Here is a 14736-nt window from a genome sequence, read left to right as displayed (position 1 = left end):
AGTTGCACATCCTCAAACCAATGGGCAAGTCGAGAAAGCCAATGGCATCATCTGCAATGGCATCAAGAAGCGCTTGTTAGGATCACTGGAAAAAGCTCGACATACCTGGCCAGAAGAACTACCAAGCGTGTTGTGGAGCATCCGAACAACACCAAACACAGCAACGCAGGAAACTCCGTTTTTCCTGGTTCATGGAGCAGAGGCAGTACTACCAATCGAGATAGAGCACAACTCTCCACGTGTCGCTGAATATGATGAAGAAACGTCGAGAAGAGCGCTAGAAGACGACGTCGATGCACTTGATGAAGCTCGAGATGAAGTATTATCTCGGGTAACCAAATATCAACAGGACTTGAAGAATTACCACAGTCGACGTTTGCGGCCAAGATCTTTTCAGGTGGGAGACCTAGTTCTTCGGCTCACGCAAAAAAGTCATGAAAAACTCGAGTCACCATGGCTTGGCCCTTACATTGTCACGGAAGTGATCGGAGGAGGAGCATACAGATAAAGGACAAGAAGACAGGGGTGGAGGAGCCAAACCCCTGGAACGTGGCGCAACTTAGGCGGTTCTACGCCTAGAGTCGAAATATAGCCCTTGTAAAACTTCAATGTACTGAAACGCCCGCGAGTTTTCAGACGCACTCTTTTCCTTTTTCGGGGCACCGAGTGGGGTCGGAGAAGGTTTTTAATGAGGCGGGCTCGCGGTGCTGCAATATAATAAAGATAGTGACAATATAACTTTTCTTCTTTATCGACATGATCAAAGTCTTTCAATATAGTTCATCGACAAAAGAAAAGCCTTGCCTTGGTATTCAAATACCTCGTGAGTCAATAAAAATACAAAATAGTACTCAATAAAAAGCTCGGGGGCTCATATTCGCCATAAATATATAAATGCCTTGGTTCAAAACCTCGCAAATATACAAATACAGTAAAGAGTCACCGAAACACTCGGGGGCTAGACAAACAGAGAAATATAATGATTGCTTTACAATATAATCATGGATTACAAAGAAGAAACATCTATAAGAGGAAAATAACTAGTCTTGATTCAATATGTCATCAAGAGTAACTCTGTTTTCTTCAGGAGCAGCACCAAGAAAATCGGCATAATGGCCATCGGCAAAAAGTCGGCGTCCATCCGAAGAAGGTCCTCAATCATTTCTTCGGCTATAGGCGTAACCTTCGTGTTAATCCTGTCAACACCAACTCTCCGACGTTTTACCTTTTGATGAACTTTCGCGACAACTTGGGTAAGGTCAAGATTCGAGTGGCGTATCTCGGAGCATGATAAGAGCAAATCCGCGCCAGCTACCAGTTGAGCTTTGACAAAATCATGGATACTGCGAGCATCCTTGAACCTTTCCATCAATTCAGGAAGAGTTTTTGGTTGGACGTTCCGAGGAAACATGGAGTTGTAAACCATGGACAAGGTCTTGGTACAGAAGTCAAGGAAGTCGCGAGTTTGAGAAGTGCGATCTTGAAATCTGACAATTTGGCGGGTCCTCTCTGGGGTAGCCCAAAACAAAGAACCATGGTCCAGGGAAAGGTTAACAAGGAGGTTCGTCCTAGCATTTACCCTCTCTTCCTCGGCAGCAGCATCAGTAAAGGCACCTATCAAAACAACGAAGTGGAAACCTTTAAGAGACAATAGCATGAAGATGAAAGATATCAGAGGATGAAACAAGCATACCCGACATATCTGCACTGGCTTCATTCATTAATTCAAGCATGAAATTTTCTCGAGTAGTCGCCTTTTCAGCCTCGGAAGCAGCAATTTCCTTGGCAGCCACGGCCTCGCGAGCTTGCTGGAGAGCAACTTTTTCGGCTTCAGATGACTTACGAGATTGCTCCATCATTACAAGTGTTTGCTTCTTCGCATACTGAAGTTGTTGTCGAAGTTCATCCAGTTCTTGCGACAAGGTATCGTCGACAAAAGGTGCGATCGGCAAAGCTCTCTTCGCGCGCGAGAAGAAGAAGGCGAAACATTGGAAGGAGCGGAAGATGGAGTATAGTTATCAAATATCAACTGAAATTTAAACAAGACAACATCAAACAACAAGCAAAGATAGAAGTTTTCATTAATGTCTTGGAATAATTACAAGGGCATTACAGTGGAGCTAAGGAAGTACGTGTCGCCAAATGACTACTTTGGCGACAAGAGCAAAAGAAACAGAAAGAAAAACAGAGGCATGCAACTAGACCTCCGGCCTTGACGAGCTAGGAGTCGACGATGGCTTAATCCCGAGATAGGCCAAGATCTTCTTTGTGTTGGGCTTGGCCGCCTTAATCAGCGACTTCCACCTTGATTGCTCTATCTGCTCGGTGTCGCCAACTTTCATCCAGTCAATAGTCTGTCGACTATCAGCAACCAACGCGACAGTGTTCTCAACGGCAACCTTCATATTTTCTTGGCGCATCTTCAGTCCAAGGTCTTCCGGTGTATTGAACATCTTGGCAAGGTTGAGGAAAGTCGCAGGCTCCTCTTTCTTCGGGAAGAAGTAGGGGAACAGTGCCGACGATCGCGCTAGCATTCGACACACCTTCACGAATCTCGGACCCATGAAGCTCCAGATAGGAAAGTGCGTCAAGGAGCGGGTCATCGACAGGATTCGTCAGATCAAACTCCTGGTTTGTTTGGGCTATCAAGGAAACAAAGCATTAGTGAAAAGACAAGAAACAACAATTCTCAAAAAAATAGCAGGGATCAAAGAAATTACTGAAAGTGCGGCGACTACGAGTTTTCGGGCGCTTGAGGATTCCTTCTTCACGAGAAGCTTGCGCAGCTTTGTGCTCATCTAAGGCAGCTGTAGCATCCTCAAGTTTTTTCTGCAGTTCCTCGACGCTGACAGCTTTCGCCTTGGCTTCATCAGCTTCGGCCTTGGCTTTGCTAGCAGCGAGTTCGGCTTTCTTGCGAGCCGCCTCACTTTGCTCAAGTTTTCGAGCAAGTGCGTCGGCGCGTTCGTTGGCCTCTGCAAGTTTCTCTGTCGAGATATAGAAAAGAGAGAGAAGAAAGATCAACAATCGCGACAAGCAACAGGAGTAAAAAATCAAGGAAAAACAGCAAGTATAAAAGTCGTTACCTTCGGCTCTATTAGCATATTCACGGTACCCAATAAATTGGGAACCGATGCGAAGAAGATCCTTGATCATAGGCTGTTCAAGGTGAACACAAGAAGGAAAACATCGGCATGAAAAAGAGAAAAGGTGTGAAAAAAGCAAAATAAGGAAAATATAAATGTCGACAAGCTTACATCATCTAAGAGTAGAGTCGACGAATTGCCCAACTGAGGGGCAGGTTCAACAATCTTTTCAACCCTTGTCCTTTTTGGCGAAGGAGCAAGGGGGCTTGATGGTGGAGTAGTGGTGACGACGTTTTGTTGAGGAGGCGAGGTTTCTTCTCCTTCAACTAGCGTGTCCGAGGCAGGTACAGTACGTGACGTGCTTGTCCGAGGAGCCACGTCAGTGATTGGTACTTCTTCCTCGTCATCACTGTTGATCAAAAAATCGGCAGCATAAAAAGCAAGACAAGATAAATATTTCGAGTACAAAAATAGGGAGAAATAAAGATGACTTACGAGCTGACGAGGGATTCAACATAAGGATCGTAAGCTGCCTTCGGATGAGAAGGAACAACTTTTTCAGCCTTAGAGGTGCCAGAATCCTCGGCATCAGTCCTTTTCCTTTTGTTCCTTGGAGAAACAGCAGGAGGAAGGGATTGCGTCGACTCACTGGCTTCAGACTCAACTTCTTTTTCATGAGAAGCCGCAGATTTGTGAGAACCCGCGACTTCACTTTCAGGAATAGAAGAACCTTGAGTATCTTCGGCAACGATGGCCTGTTCTTCGACTTCTCCACCCTCCGGAAGAGGAGGAAGGGAAGTCATAGTAGGATGGTTCTCAGAAAAATAGTGACCAAAGGAAAATTAAAGAGATGACAATACAATGAGATACAGAGAAAGTGCGGAACAAGATAAAAACTCGGGAAGAGAAAATACCTCGGGGAGTGGATTGGCGGAGCTGTACGGTTCCACGCGACAAGAGGAAGGAATTGGGTCTTTACCCAGGCGAGAAAGTCTTCGAATCAACTTCTCCAAGTCCTTGGTGGAAAGGTCACCGGAGATTACGTTGGCGTCATTTTTACCAGAATACGTCCAAAGGGGATTTTTGCGAGCTGAAGAGGCTGCACTCTAATCCTAAGGAAGTAGGCAGTGATTTGAACACCAGACAGCTCTTTGCCTCGAGTGTTTTGAAGCTGACGAATACGAGACATGAGTGCCTCTGTCGCCTTTTTCTCTTCCTCGGAAGCTTCGGCATCCCAGGAGCGGCGGCGCTGAATTCTGGCACTTCCGTCGAAAGGAATTATGTTGTGCTCAACGGAGTTGGCGCTCTCTTCGTGAATGTAGAGCCACTTTTTGCGCCATCCTTGGACAGAATCAGGAAATTTGACGTCGAAATAGTCGACATCAGTACGAACACAGATAACAACGCCACCTATGTTATAAGTGACGTTGTGGGAGCCATTGCGGCGGAGGCAGAAAATGCGTTTCCACAGAGCCCAATTGGGAGGGATTCCGAGGAAGCATTCGCAAAGTGTGATGAAAATAGAAATGTGAAGGATGGAATTGGGGGTCAACTGGTGCAGTTGAATCCCGTAAACGAAAAGAAGGCCGCGGAGGAAATCGTGGATTGGGGTCGAAAGGCCGCGGATGAGGTGATCAACAAAACTAACCCGGTACTCCATTGGAGGCTTGGGGTAGCTTTCTTCGCTGGGAAAGCGGATGGCGTCCTCCTTCTTCATGAGGCCAAGCCTCTTCAGCATGTTGGTGTCTTGGTTGGAGATTTTGGATCTCTCCCACTCAGGATCCTCGGCGGCCATCTTGGACTCCGGAGTGCTGTGGCGAGTCAGACGCGCGCGCGGTGGCATCAACGGCAATGGGCAGAGCAATGCAGGTGAGTGCGGAAGATCAGAGAGAGTTGGGCGCAGGGGAAGTTTTGTGAAGAGGAACAGATGAGCGGCGCAAGCGAGGGGATGAACGGAGGTGGAAGAAAGGTTTATATAAGAATTGGGTGAAGCAGCGTGCCGTTGGATGAAGAAATCGTGTGGTGAGAATAGATCTTCTAGATACAAGGGCAAAAAGGTATTTTTACTGAGGTAGGCGTTACCGTACGTGCGCCAGAAAAAGCGGAGGACGTGTGTCCCCCACTTGCACGACGTGTCAACGTGGTGGAAGCAATGGACCCACAGGGCAGAAAAATCACGACTATTCAACAGGGATGAAGTAAATTTGATTAAGGGAAGCATGTCGACAAGAAAAATAAAAAGAAGATTGGCGACAGGAAGAATTATTCAATACTTCGGGAGCCTTTGATCAAATACAAGTTTTTGCCCAAATGCTCGGGGGCTACTCCCATCGGGAGCGCTGTTCGCGCATCCGAGAGATAAAAAAATATAGCGACAAGGTGGACTAAAATGTTGAGCCTACAACCAAGCACAAGTTCTTGGTTGTAGCCTCGGGGGCTACTCCCATCGGGAACGCTGTTCGCGTGCCCGATGAAATTAACAAAGGAAAAATAGAAAAGCAAGAGAGTATATTTCGAGTTATAATTAACTCTACATATACTCCCATCGGGAGAGCAATATAAGTCATATTTGACTCGATAAAATGTGCCATTCCAACAGCCGGAAAAGCACTCGACAATATATTCTCGTAACGCCGGTTGCGATCAATTTCTCGAATGCCGCAAATTTGCGAAGGTAAGACCCAGATCCGTTCTGCTGGGCGTGGCATCGCCAAAGACTGCGCTACGCTACTTTTATCCGTATCAACAGATACGAAGAAAAATCCTAACGGACGCGTTAGGTACCCGATAAATTTGACTGGGACTCGACAGAATGGTAAGACCTTAAGCGGCACCTGTCGAAGTTTACACCAGTATCCCGAGATCATGTCCAGGGACGTGATTTTGAAGTAGGTTTTTGCGGATTGCCACTAGAGCAGTTAACTAGTACCTGATCCGTCAGATGAACTAGCCCCAACTACCATTATCCCTGTACAATATAGAATTTTATGTGAAGAAGTATAAAAAAGTTAAAGCTTTCGAATAAAAATAAACAGTGGAGATTTTCCCTGATTCTACGATTCAAGCAAAATCTCGGGGGCTACTGACATAGGCATCCCAAATGGGCCTGCCGAAGATGGTACCCGGGGTTTACTGGAGGCCCAATACCCGAAGAATAAGAAGATTCGGGAGCCCAAGATCTATTAAGGAAAGATAGAGTTGTAATAGGAAGTGTTATTTGTAATCTGGCGGAATGAGTTATAAACCGTTCCGGACTCTGTAAACTTGTATAGCACGAATCCCTCGGCTCCACCTCCTATATAAAGGGGGAGTCGAGGGACGACGAATCAATCGAATCATTGTCTGCAAACCCTAGTTTTCATAATCGTCGAGTACTTTTCGGCTGAAACCTTCGAGATCTACTTACCCTCTACTTCCAACTAAACCCTAGCCTACAATCCATAGGCATTGACAAGTTGATACCTTGTCAGCCACGCCTACGCAAAACTCGATGGGCGTGCGGTAAAACAATGCGATTTGCAGCAGTTCGAGATCACTACATCGAAAGAAGAGATAGATCAGAGAGTATAATACGATTTCTTTCCTGTTCTCTTGGGCTTGCCGTCGTCGTCGAAGTAGTCTCATGGTACGGCGCCGCTGGCAGTCCACCGAACTCGGCATCGACGTCCGCTCGGGCCATCTCGCTTCTAGACAGGGTGGGGAGAACAGCGGTGCAGCAGCCGATCTTTTATGGCCGTGATATTAACTCCTCCCCTTCTCGAATCGAGTGAGCCGGTGTGGGGGCGGTTGATTCGTGGAGTTCCATGATCCGGTCTCCTTGATCTGCAGCTCGGTGGCGCCACCGCTATGTTGACCGGTGCCGCCGGCCGCTCGCAATGCAGTGAATGGGGACGACACCACAAGTTGATATGAAGGCTTCTCGCGATGCGGGGGGTGAGGAGGCCTTCCCTGGCCGCGCTTGGAAGAAACTGGCGAGATCGCACGGCGGAGCGATTAACACGCCGGCGACCTCCGGGTCGACGAGATCAAGTTGGGGCTTCCCTTGCCACGCGTGGAGGACGCCGATGGTTGTAGGAAGGAGATCGTCCGCGGGTGAGTAGACATGGCGGCTAGGGTTGGATAGGGAGGGATTGCAACTTTGCCAGGGGGAGAGAAGAGCTAGGGGTGACCGGGTGAGACGTACGTGTATTGGATTGTGATGGGCCTGGACCAGTTGGTGCGTCCGAGGCAGAACCATCGAAGGGGACGACCTAGTGCGGGACGACCAAAGTTTGACGTATTGATACGTGGGCAGAATAAGGAACAAGTTCCTTCTTTTTAAGTAGTGTAGATTGGTTTCAGATACCACCAAATGATGCTAAATTTTGTGGGGCTGAAGCATATCATTGATTTCCTTTTGTTGGGTCAAATAAATATTTTCTTGCTGAAAAGCAGGCTAACAACATAGACAAAGCGTGTGTAGCTAAAATGAATTGTGTGGTGTTCATCACATAAATGTGTGTATATATATGTCATGTTGAGTAGGAAAAAAAGGTTCTCTAATATAATTTTGGTAATAGGAGTATAATTGAACTGTATTTGTACTTCATACTATTTGATTCATTGATTCACAAAGAAAATGAACAAGGTACTTAGCAAGTATTATTTCCTTGAACACTGATATTATGTCGATTAATACCCAATGCCTCTTTCATTCTGGTAATTACATATATATACTTATATATTTCCGCAGCAACGCGCGGGGTATCATCTAGTTTAGTAAGTTGTGATAAATATACTTTGAATATACACTTACAGTGAATTTCACGTTTTTACATCCTAGTTGTGTATTTGTGACAACAATCATCCTGTCCGGTTCAAATCTAATGTGCGCTAAGCCTTCAATGTGTGGCCCGATCTCACGAATTGACCTAGAAATGTAGGAGGTGAGGGATGCACACAAAGAACGGCGAAGAACACGATGAACACACGCAAACACTACCCGATACAATTTCGGTTTGATCTCAACGGCCAGAACCACCGTTCCGATAAAATCTCTCGGAAAGCAACATGAGGTCGAATCCTAGAGAGGGAGATCGGTATGCAACCGGTAGAATCATTCAGATGAGAGACCGTAGTAGAATCATACGAGTGAAGGACTGATAACATAAAGATGCCTTGATACAACTTGGTAGTGATAGCTACAAAGAGGTATTCCACGACCTCGGTCTTGAGTCCTCGAGCATCTAGGGTGTCCTCGTACTTGGCGATGTATTCTTATCATGGTCATACGACGGAGGATGAAGTAGCATACCATTCCACATAGGCATTTGTAGGTACGTATAAAGAAGAAGATTCACCTTTGTGTGACGTCGACATTGACACACATGATGTGGCGAGGATCGAAGATTGGGCTACATCAAATTTTCTCCATAGTTTAGCCATTTTATAAACTTAGTATATCCACTTTTTCTCCATAGTTCATTAACGTTGAAGGAACGGCAAGGAATAGAGTACATGGGCAAAAGAAGGCTGGACATAATCCTTGATGACGCTATCTGAGATTTAAACATTGTTATGCATGGCACCGACCTAATATCTCGGTTCTGACATAACGTGCAAGATGCTAAAATAGGGTATAACCAGGGTTTTTTCTGGAGGGGGTATAACCAGGTTACTCACGTAATCTTTTGATTAGTAAGGTAATACTCTCCTCCGTCCATAAAAAAACATCCCAGAATTTCTAAAATTCGAATGTATCAGTGTTTAGATACAACTCAATTTAAATAAACTTACAACATTTTTTATAGACAGAAGTATATATCATAGCAACATAACTGGGAGCTAAAAAAAAAGGAGTTCCCTCAACTCTTTAGGTATGTTTTCACACGGGGCTCCATGGAAGCCGGGAACCTAACTGCCACGGTCGTTTTTCTGCGCCACGAAACACAAGCCAAAAGTAGTATATGTTGGGACAGAGATTTGATGCACATGAGCACGAGTGATCCTTTTTCAGGAGAGTAATTAAAGATTATATTTTTAAGTTTTAGAAAAATCTAAAAATAAATCATGATGTAATCAGGATTGTATCTTACAAATGTGTAAATTTTGAACTGGAAATAATATGTATTTTGGGCTGCACAACAATAATTTAGATTTTGTCATTTTTATGTAGCCCTCAAAAATAAAATAATTGTAATTGAGATTTTATACGTTAGTGGAATACATCATTAGCTACTTTTAGAATTTTGTTACATAAAATTTTAAAATATATAAATATATTTTTTGTATTTTTAATATAATAAAAGCACTGGTGCCCATGATCCAAAAGGACTTTTGCTATACGTTGCTGATATTTGTGCTATCATATTTGGACTCACACACACTCTGATGCGTATTTTTATTGGACAAAGAGTAAACATAAAAAACTAAAAGGCTCCACACAACACCTATAAACTCGAAAATGGGCGATGATCATATCAATGACGCCTTATGTCTGGAAAGCAGCCAAATCCTTCACCAACTAGAAATAAAAAAATTCGCAAATCTGCCATGCTCTCTAGCCAAAATGAGAGCACTCAAACTCTTAGCGAGCACCTCATGTACACGCTACAGTCAAATCACCGATCAACTTCCATGGTTTAATATTCGCATAAACTTCATCTATCCTACCGATGACACCACCATAGCAGCAGACTGCACCTTCTCCCACGGGCGGACGCAACGCCCCTCCAGCTCGGACGCGTGTCCGGGCTTCGCTGCCGTTCACCTCCTGGGTGAGTGCATTTGGAGTGACAAAATCAGATTTGACTAGGGGCACAATCCATGGCCTCATGGGCACATCTGCTGGTGAGGGCATGGGCCGTGTTCGAAGTGAAAAAAGAGGCCGTGGACGACTTAATTTATCATGGGAAAACAACGCACGGATGAGCACGTCTGCGACGGGATGGCCACGAGTCCACGAAAACTCATTATTGCTCTCTGCTTCTTTCCGCATGTGTCTGCTTGGTTCATTTCTTATCCTTTGATCTTTTTAGCTCAAAATTTTTCTATTTTGCAAATTTCCCGACAAAATTTGAGTCATCCGTTACAGCGAATTCACATTGTGTATTTGTGCTCGTCTTTCCCCTAGTTGGCCTAGCGCTGCAACACCTCGTTTTTGCGATTCTCCCTCGCAGCAACCCAGGCTTCCATGAAGACCTGCAATGACTTTCAACAGCAGTACATCGCCAGAAACATCATGTTGTTGATGAGGTCCTGTAACACCCCGACCACCCCCGGTCGGGCATGACACCCCTGGCAGCTCTCTAGGATCTCTAGACAAATTGCAACTTGTTGGTATGAGTATCCTATCTATCCTATTGAGCCCTGGGCTAGGATGTCACAGGCCCCACCCGGGTTCTTGCCATGATCGCGGGTTTCGACATATGGCACAAAGGACAGGAACCTGGCGCAAGCGCCACGGCTCCGCGGTGCGGGATATAACTTTCCTGAGGCGCGCCAGGCTTCGACAAATTCCTGGATCCGCCTCTACCTCATCCCTATGGCGCACCTTATCACGCGCCCTCCATCGAGACTCCGTGGCGCCACGCCGCTGAGACCCATCGACGCGGTAAGAACCACACATTTCACCTTAGAACATCTCCAGCTAGCATCTGCTCCAAACGCGTTGTCCTACAGAAGAGAACGCCGCCGCCCGTCGTCATCGTCCGATCCAAGTGACTCTGAGCAACCTGAGCGAGGAGACGAAGACTGCAGCAATAACACACTGCGATGCTTTTTTCCTTTGAGAACCACTGTAGACATTTTAAGTAAGCAGTTGACTTTGACCAGTGGTATGTACTTTCATCATGTCTCTCTGTCCGTTCGCGAGGAGAGGCATAATTTGTTTCACTGGCACACGACATGCAGTAAATCGCTACCTACGTGAATTCCCAAATCCGTGCCACCGACAACCAGCAAGGCAGCATAAAATGGGAGACAGCTGAACAAATACTCCCTGTATTTGCCGTGTTCTTGTGGGCGGCCGCCTGACAGAATTTATAGGCGCACAAAGTACTGCAGCGGCCAATGAACAAGACAGCGGTGATGTTCTTCAATTGTGGGCATCATTGCGTTTCTAGCCATAGTAAAAAATAATTTGACGGTAGCCACAGTAAAAGTTAGAGCCTCAAGACGAAAATGCAAAAAAGAAGATCGTCGACAGCAGGATTCGAACCTGCGCAGGCAAAGCCCAACAGATTTCGAGTCTGTCTCCTTAACCACTCGGACATATCGACCAACTTGCTGAGTTCGGTTAGTATAGCTTAATGACGATTACCGCACACAACCACGGAAAACCTAGGCTGTCCTGCCTCTGTTTTCCAGCCACCATCAGCTTGCCTACCAAAACTCCCGCGCCTCCACGACACACACGCCGCCGCCGCCATGGACGTCGCCACCGCACGGTAAGAGATCCTTTGCTCTGCTCCTCACCCTCCGGCACCCGACCCGACCCCCCTAACTCCGGCGCCCCCTTGTCCGCGCAGCCGCCGCCTCGGCGCCTTCCAGCGCTGGATGCGCAAGCACGGCGTCGTCTGCAGCGACGCGCTCTGCCTCGACGCCTCCGAGGCCGGCGGCGTCTACGTGCGCGCGGTCGCCGCGCTCCGGGAGGGCGACGTCGTCGCCACCATCCCGCGCCGCGCGTGCCTGACGCCGCGCACGTCGGGAGCCGCGGCGGCCATCGAGGCCGCGCAGCTCGGCGGCACCCTCGCTCTCGCCGTCGCCGTCATGTACGAGCGCGCGCGGGGTGCCGAATCGCCCTGGAAGGACTACCTCCGCCTGATCCCCGACCGTGAGCCCGTGCCGCTCGTCTGGCCCGACGACGAGGCAGACCGCCTCCTTGCCGGCACCGAGCTCGATAAGGTGAAACCTTCTCCTGTAATAAGTTGCAAACCGCATACGTATGTAGCCATTACACTGTATGTAGCTTAGTGTGTGATTGATGTTGCAATTAAGAAAAAGTTATCTGCCTTTAGGGACTGGGTTGATCTAGTATGATTTATCTTGCAACTGCTCAAGTAGTTTGAATTGCCAGGAAATGAGGCTTGTTTGCCCAAAGTATCTGTAACATGAACTACCGTGTCTAATAATGCATTCCACCTAGCTGTGGAATCATATGAGCTAATCTCATCATATCCTGTTTCACATTGTTCTTCTGCTATAATCATAGAGATTTCTCTAAAAACGGCAAATTTCTAGGCAGACAGTGAAACAAGACAGGGGATTCCTTTGTGAGGACTGGAAAGAATGTATCGAGCCACTCATTTCGTCTGGAGAACTGGGGGTTGAGCCAGAGGATCTTAGCCTGGAGAAATATTTTGCTGCTAAGAGTCTTCTCTCGTCAAGGAGCTTCCATATAGATAGATATCATGGATCTGGAATGGTTCCCCTGGCTGACCTGTAAGCTACAATCCACTTCTGTCATTTGATCATCTTACCTTTGTATCTTGCAAATGCTGCATAGGTTTTGCATGCATTTGGTCAGCTAGTCTTACATATAGTGGTGACTGCTGATTGTATAGTGGTGTGAATATTAACATGGATATACCCTTCACCCTATTTGGTTGTCAGTTTTAATCACAAGACTGATGGTGAACATGTACACTTCACTAAGTCAGAGGAGTCAGACTCAGATGAAGAAGAAGATGGCGATGGTCAAAGCAGTGCAGACTCAGATCAAGAAGAAGATGACGATGATCAGAGCAATGCAGTCCCAGATCAAGAAGAAGATGACGATGATCAGAGCAATGCTTCTGCTGAACAGTCAACTGTAGAAAATGCCACCGCCAAGCCTTCAGGTTATCTTTATTAAGATATCCATGTACATGGCTTTAAGTTATCAAGATTTATAGTTGACTGATGGATAGTTTTACTCATGATTATTGGTTGTACTTAAGGTGAGGGACATAATGATGAAGATTTGGAAATGATTATTGTGAGAGATGCCGACCCAGGGGAGGAGGTAATGCACAGCCACTAACTTGCCAATGATTTTGAGGTCCATGATTGCTTTATTTTGTTGTTTTCGACCTCCATTAGGTTCATATATTATTGGCCACAAGTGTTATCTGTTGTGGAGAAACGACTTCATAATACTCCCTCTGATTCATATTACTTGCCACTAGTATGGATGTACCTAGAACTAAAATATATCTAGATGCATCTATATTAGTTGCAACTAATATGGATCGGAGGAAGTAGGCAATATTTTAACTTTGCTTCTTCTCTCTTTTCAATTTTAGGTTTATAATACTTATGGTACCATGGGAAATGCGGCTTTGCTTCATCGGTATGGTTTTACAGAACCTGACAACCCATATGACATTGTCAACATCGATTTAACACTGGTCACAAAGTGGTGCTCATCCAAGTACTCCCGTCGATATGCAAAAGAAAGGGTAGCATTATGGCGGAAGCTGGGGTATTCAGGCTGCACTGGCGAAGATGCTGACTACTTTGAGATCTCATATGATGGAGAGCCCCAGCTTGAACTTTTAATCCTCCTTTACATCATCTCTTTGAAACCTGATGCTTATGACAAGTTGGTCTGCATAGCTCATGATCTGATCGGCGATGATGACCAGGAAGATGGGGAGGATACTATCAATAGTTTTGTTAAGGTTGTCAGAGTAACAAGACCCACTAAAAATTCAGAGCTTAACGGGGTTCAAAAACTAACTGATGTGAAGAAAATACTGCATAGTGAGAGCATTTGCTCTGCGCTTGCATCCCTTGCTGACATTAGGGAGAGCCTCTACGGTTCCAACACATTAAAAGATGACAAGGAACAGCTGAGAACATGCTCTCCTGTCAGCGAAAGGAATCGTTATCATTCTCTGGTGCTGCGGGTGTGCGAGAGGAAGATACTTGGCAGGTTGAGGAAACATGTCTCTATTTGGTCAAAGACCAAGAAGAGGAAGCATCTCTAGTAGTATTTGAAACATTATTGCAATCATCATGCAGATGTAATTTTGCCCTACTAAGATGAGTTTGATTCTGGAAATTTAGTATCGCCGATCGAATTTAAGCCTGGCATTTGTTGTTCCTCCTGTAATGTCGTGACTTGCAAAACCTTCTCACTTTTTGAAAGTTGACATCATTTTGAAATACCACCTTCAGAGTTTCGATAGCACGTGTGGTGTTTACCTTTTTTTATATGTGCAAGTTGATATGATTTTTTATATGTGCAAGTTGGTATGATTAGCTTGGTTCAGGATTTTGTTTATTCCGTCCTGCCGTCCTGGTGCTTACCGAATCCCCCTATTCTACAACCTGACCAGCAACGTGGAAAAGAAAAACAACGTGACCAGCAAACCAAACTGGGTGGGCAGAGGAACGATACTGACCACGGACCAGCCCAGCTCGCCGAACAACCTCTGGCCATGCCATCAGATCGAATCCAAGCAACAGCGGTCATGTGCAGCGTAGCGATGTGCATTACAGCGCAAGGAGAACATTTGAACAGGCAGGGAGGGAGTAAACAGATATGCTATGATCGAGCGTCAGTGGTGATGCGAACGGACGCGTTCTTCGTCCACACACGCTCTCCGTCGATGACTCGCCGCCGATCGGCGCACCCTACTGCAACCAAACCTAGAATGCTAGAAGGATAGAAGTGCCTGTTCGGGACTGA

The 14736-nt window shown here is 46.1% G+C and overlaps 1 protein-coding gene and 1 non-coding gene across 2 annotated transcripts; one reads left to right on the top strand and one right to left on the bottom strand.

Annotated features, from left to right (window-relative positions):
• Window positions 1-11259: 11259 nt before the first annotated feature.
• TRNAS-CGA (transfer RNA serine (anticodon CGA)) lies at window positions 11260-11341 on the bottom strand. The gene has a single exon. It is a non-coding gene; the product is annotated as a tRNA-Ser (tRNA).
• Window positions 11342-11452: 111 nt separating this feature from the next.
• On the top strand, window positions 11453-14215 carry LOC127345202 (ribosomal lysine N-methyltransferase 3). Its single transcript, XM_051371644.2, has 6 exons — window positions 11453-11509; window positions 11591-11966; window positions 12307-12503; window positions 12675-12901; window positions 13001-13065; window positions 13346-14215. Exons 1-6 carry the CDS (start codon window positions 11490-11492, stop codon window positions 14030-14032), a joined length of 1572 nt encoding a protein of 523 aa, XP_051227604.1. The 5' UTR covers window positions 11453-11489; the 3' UTR covers window positions 14033-14215.
• Window positions 14216-14736: the final 521 nt, after the last annotated feature.

This window comes from Lolium perenne, chromosome 3, assembly GCF_019359855.2.
Source record: "Lolium perenne isolate Kyuss_39 chromosome 3, Kyuss_2.0, whole genome shotgun sequence".
Classification (NCBI taxonomy): Eukaryota; Viridiplantae; Streptophyta; class Magnoliopsida; order Poales; family Poaceae; genus Lolium; species Lolium perenne.
Note: the sequence above shows the minus strand (reverse complement) of the source record. Positions and strands in the feature narration are given on the sequence as shown.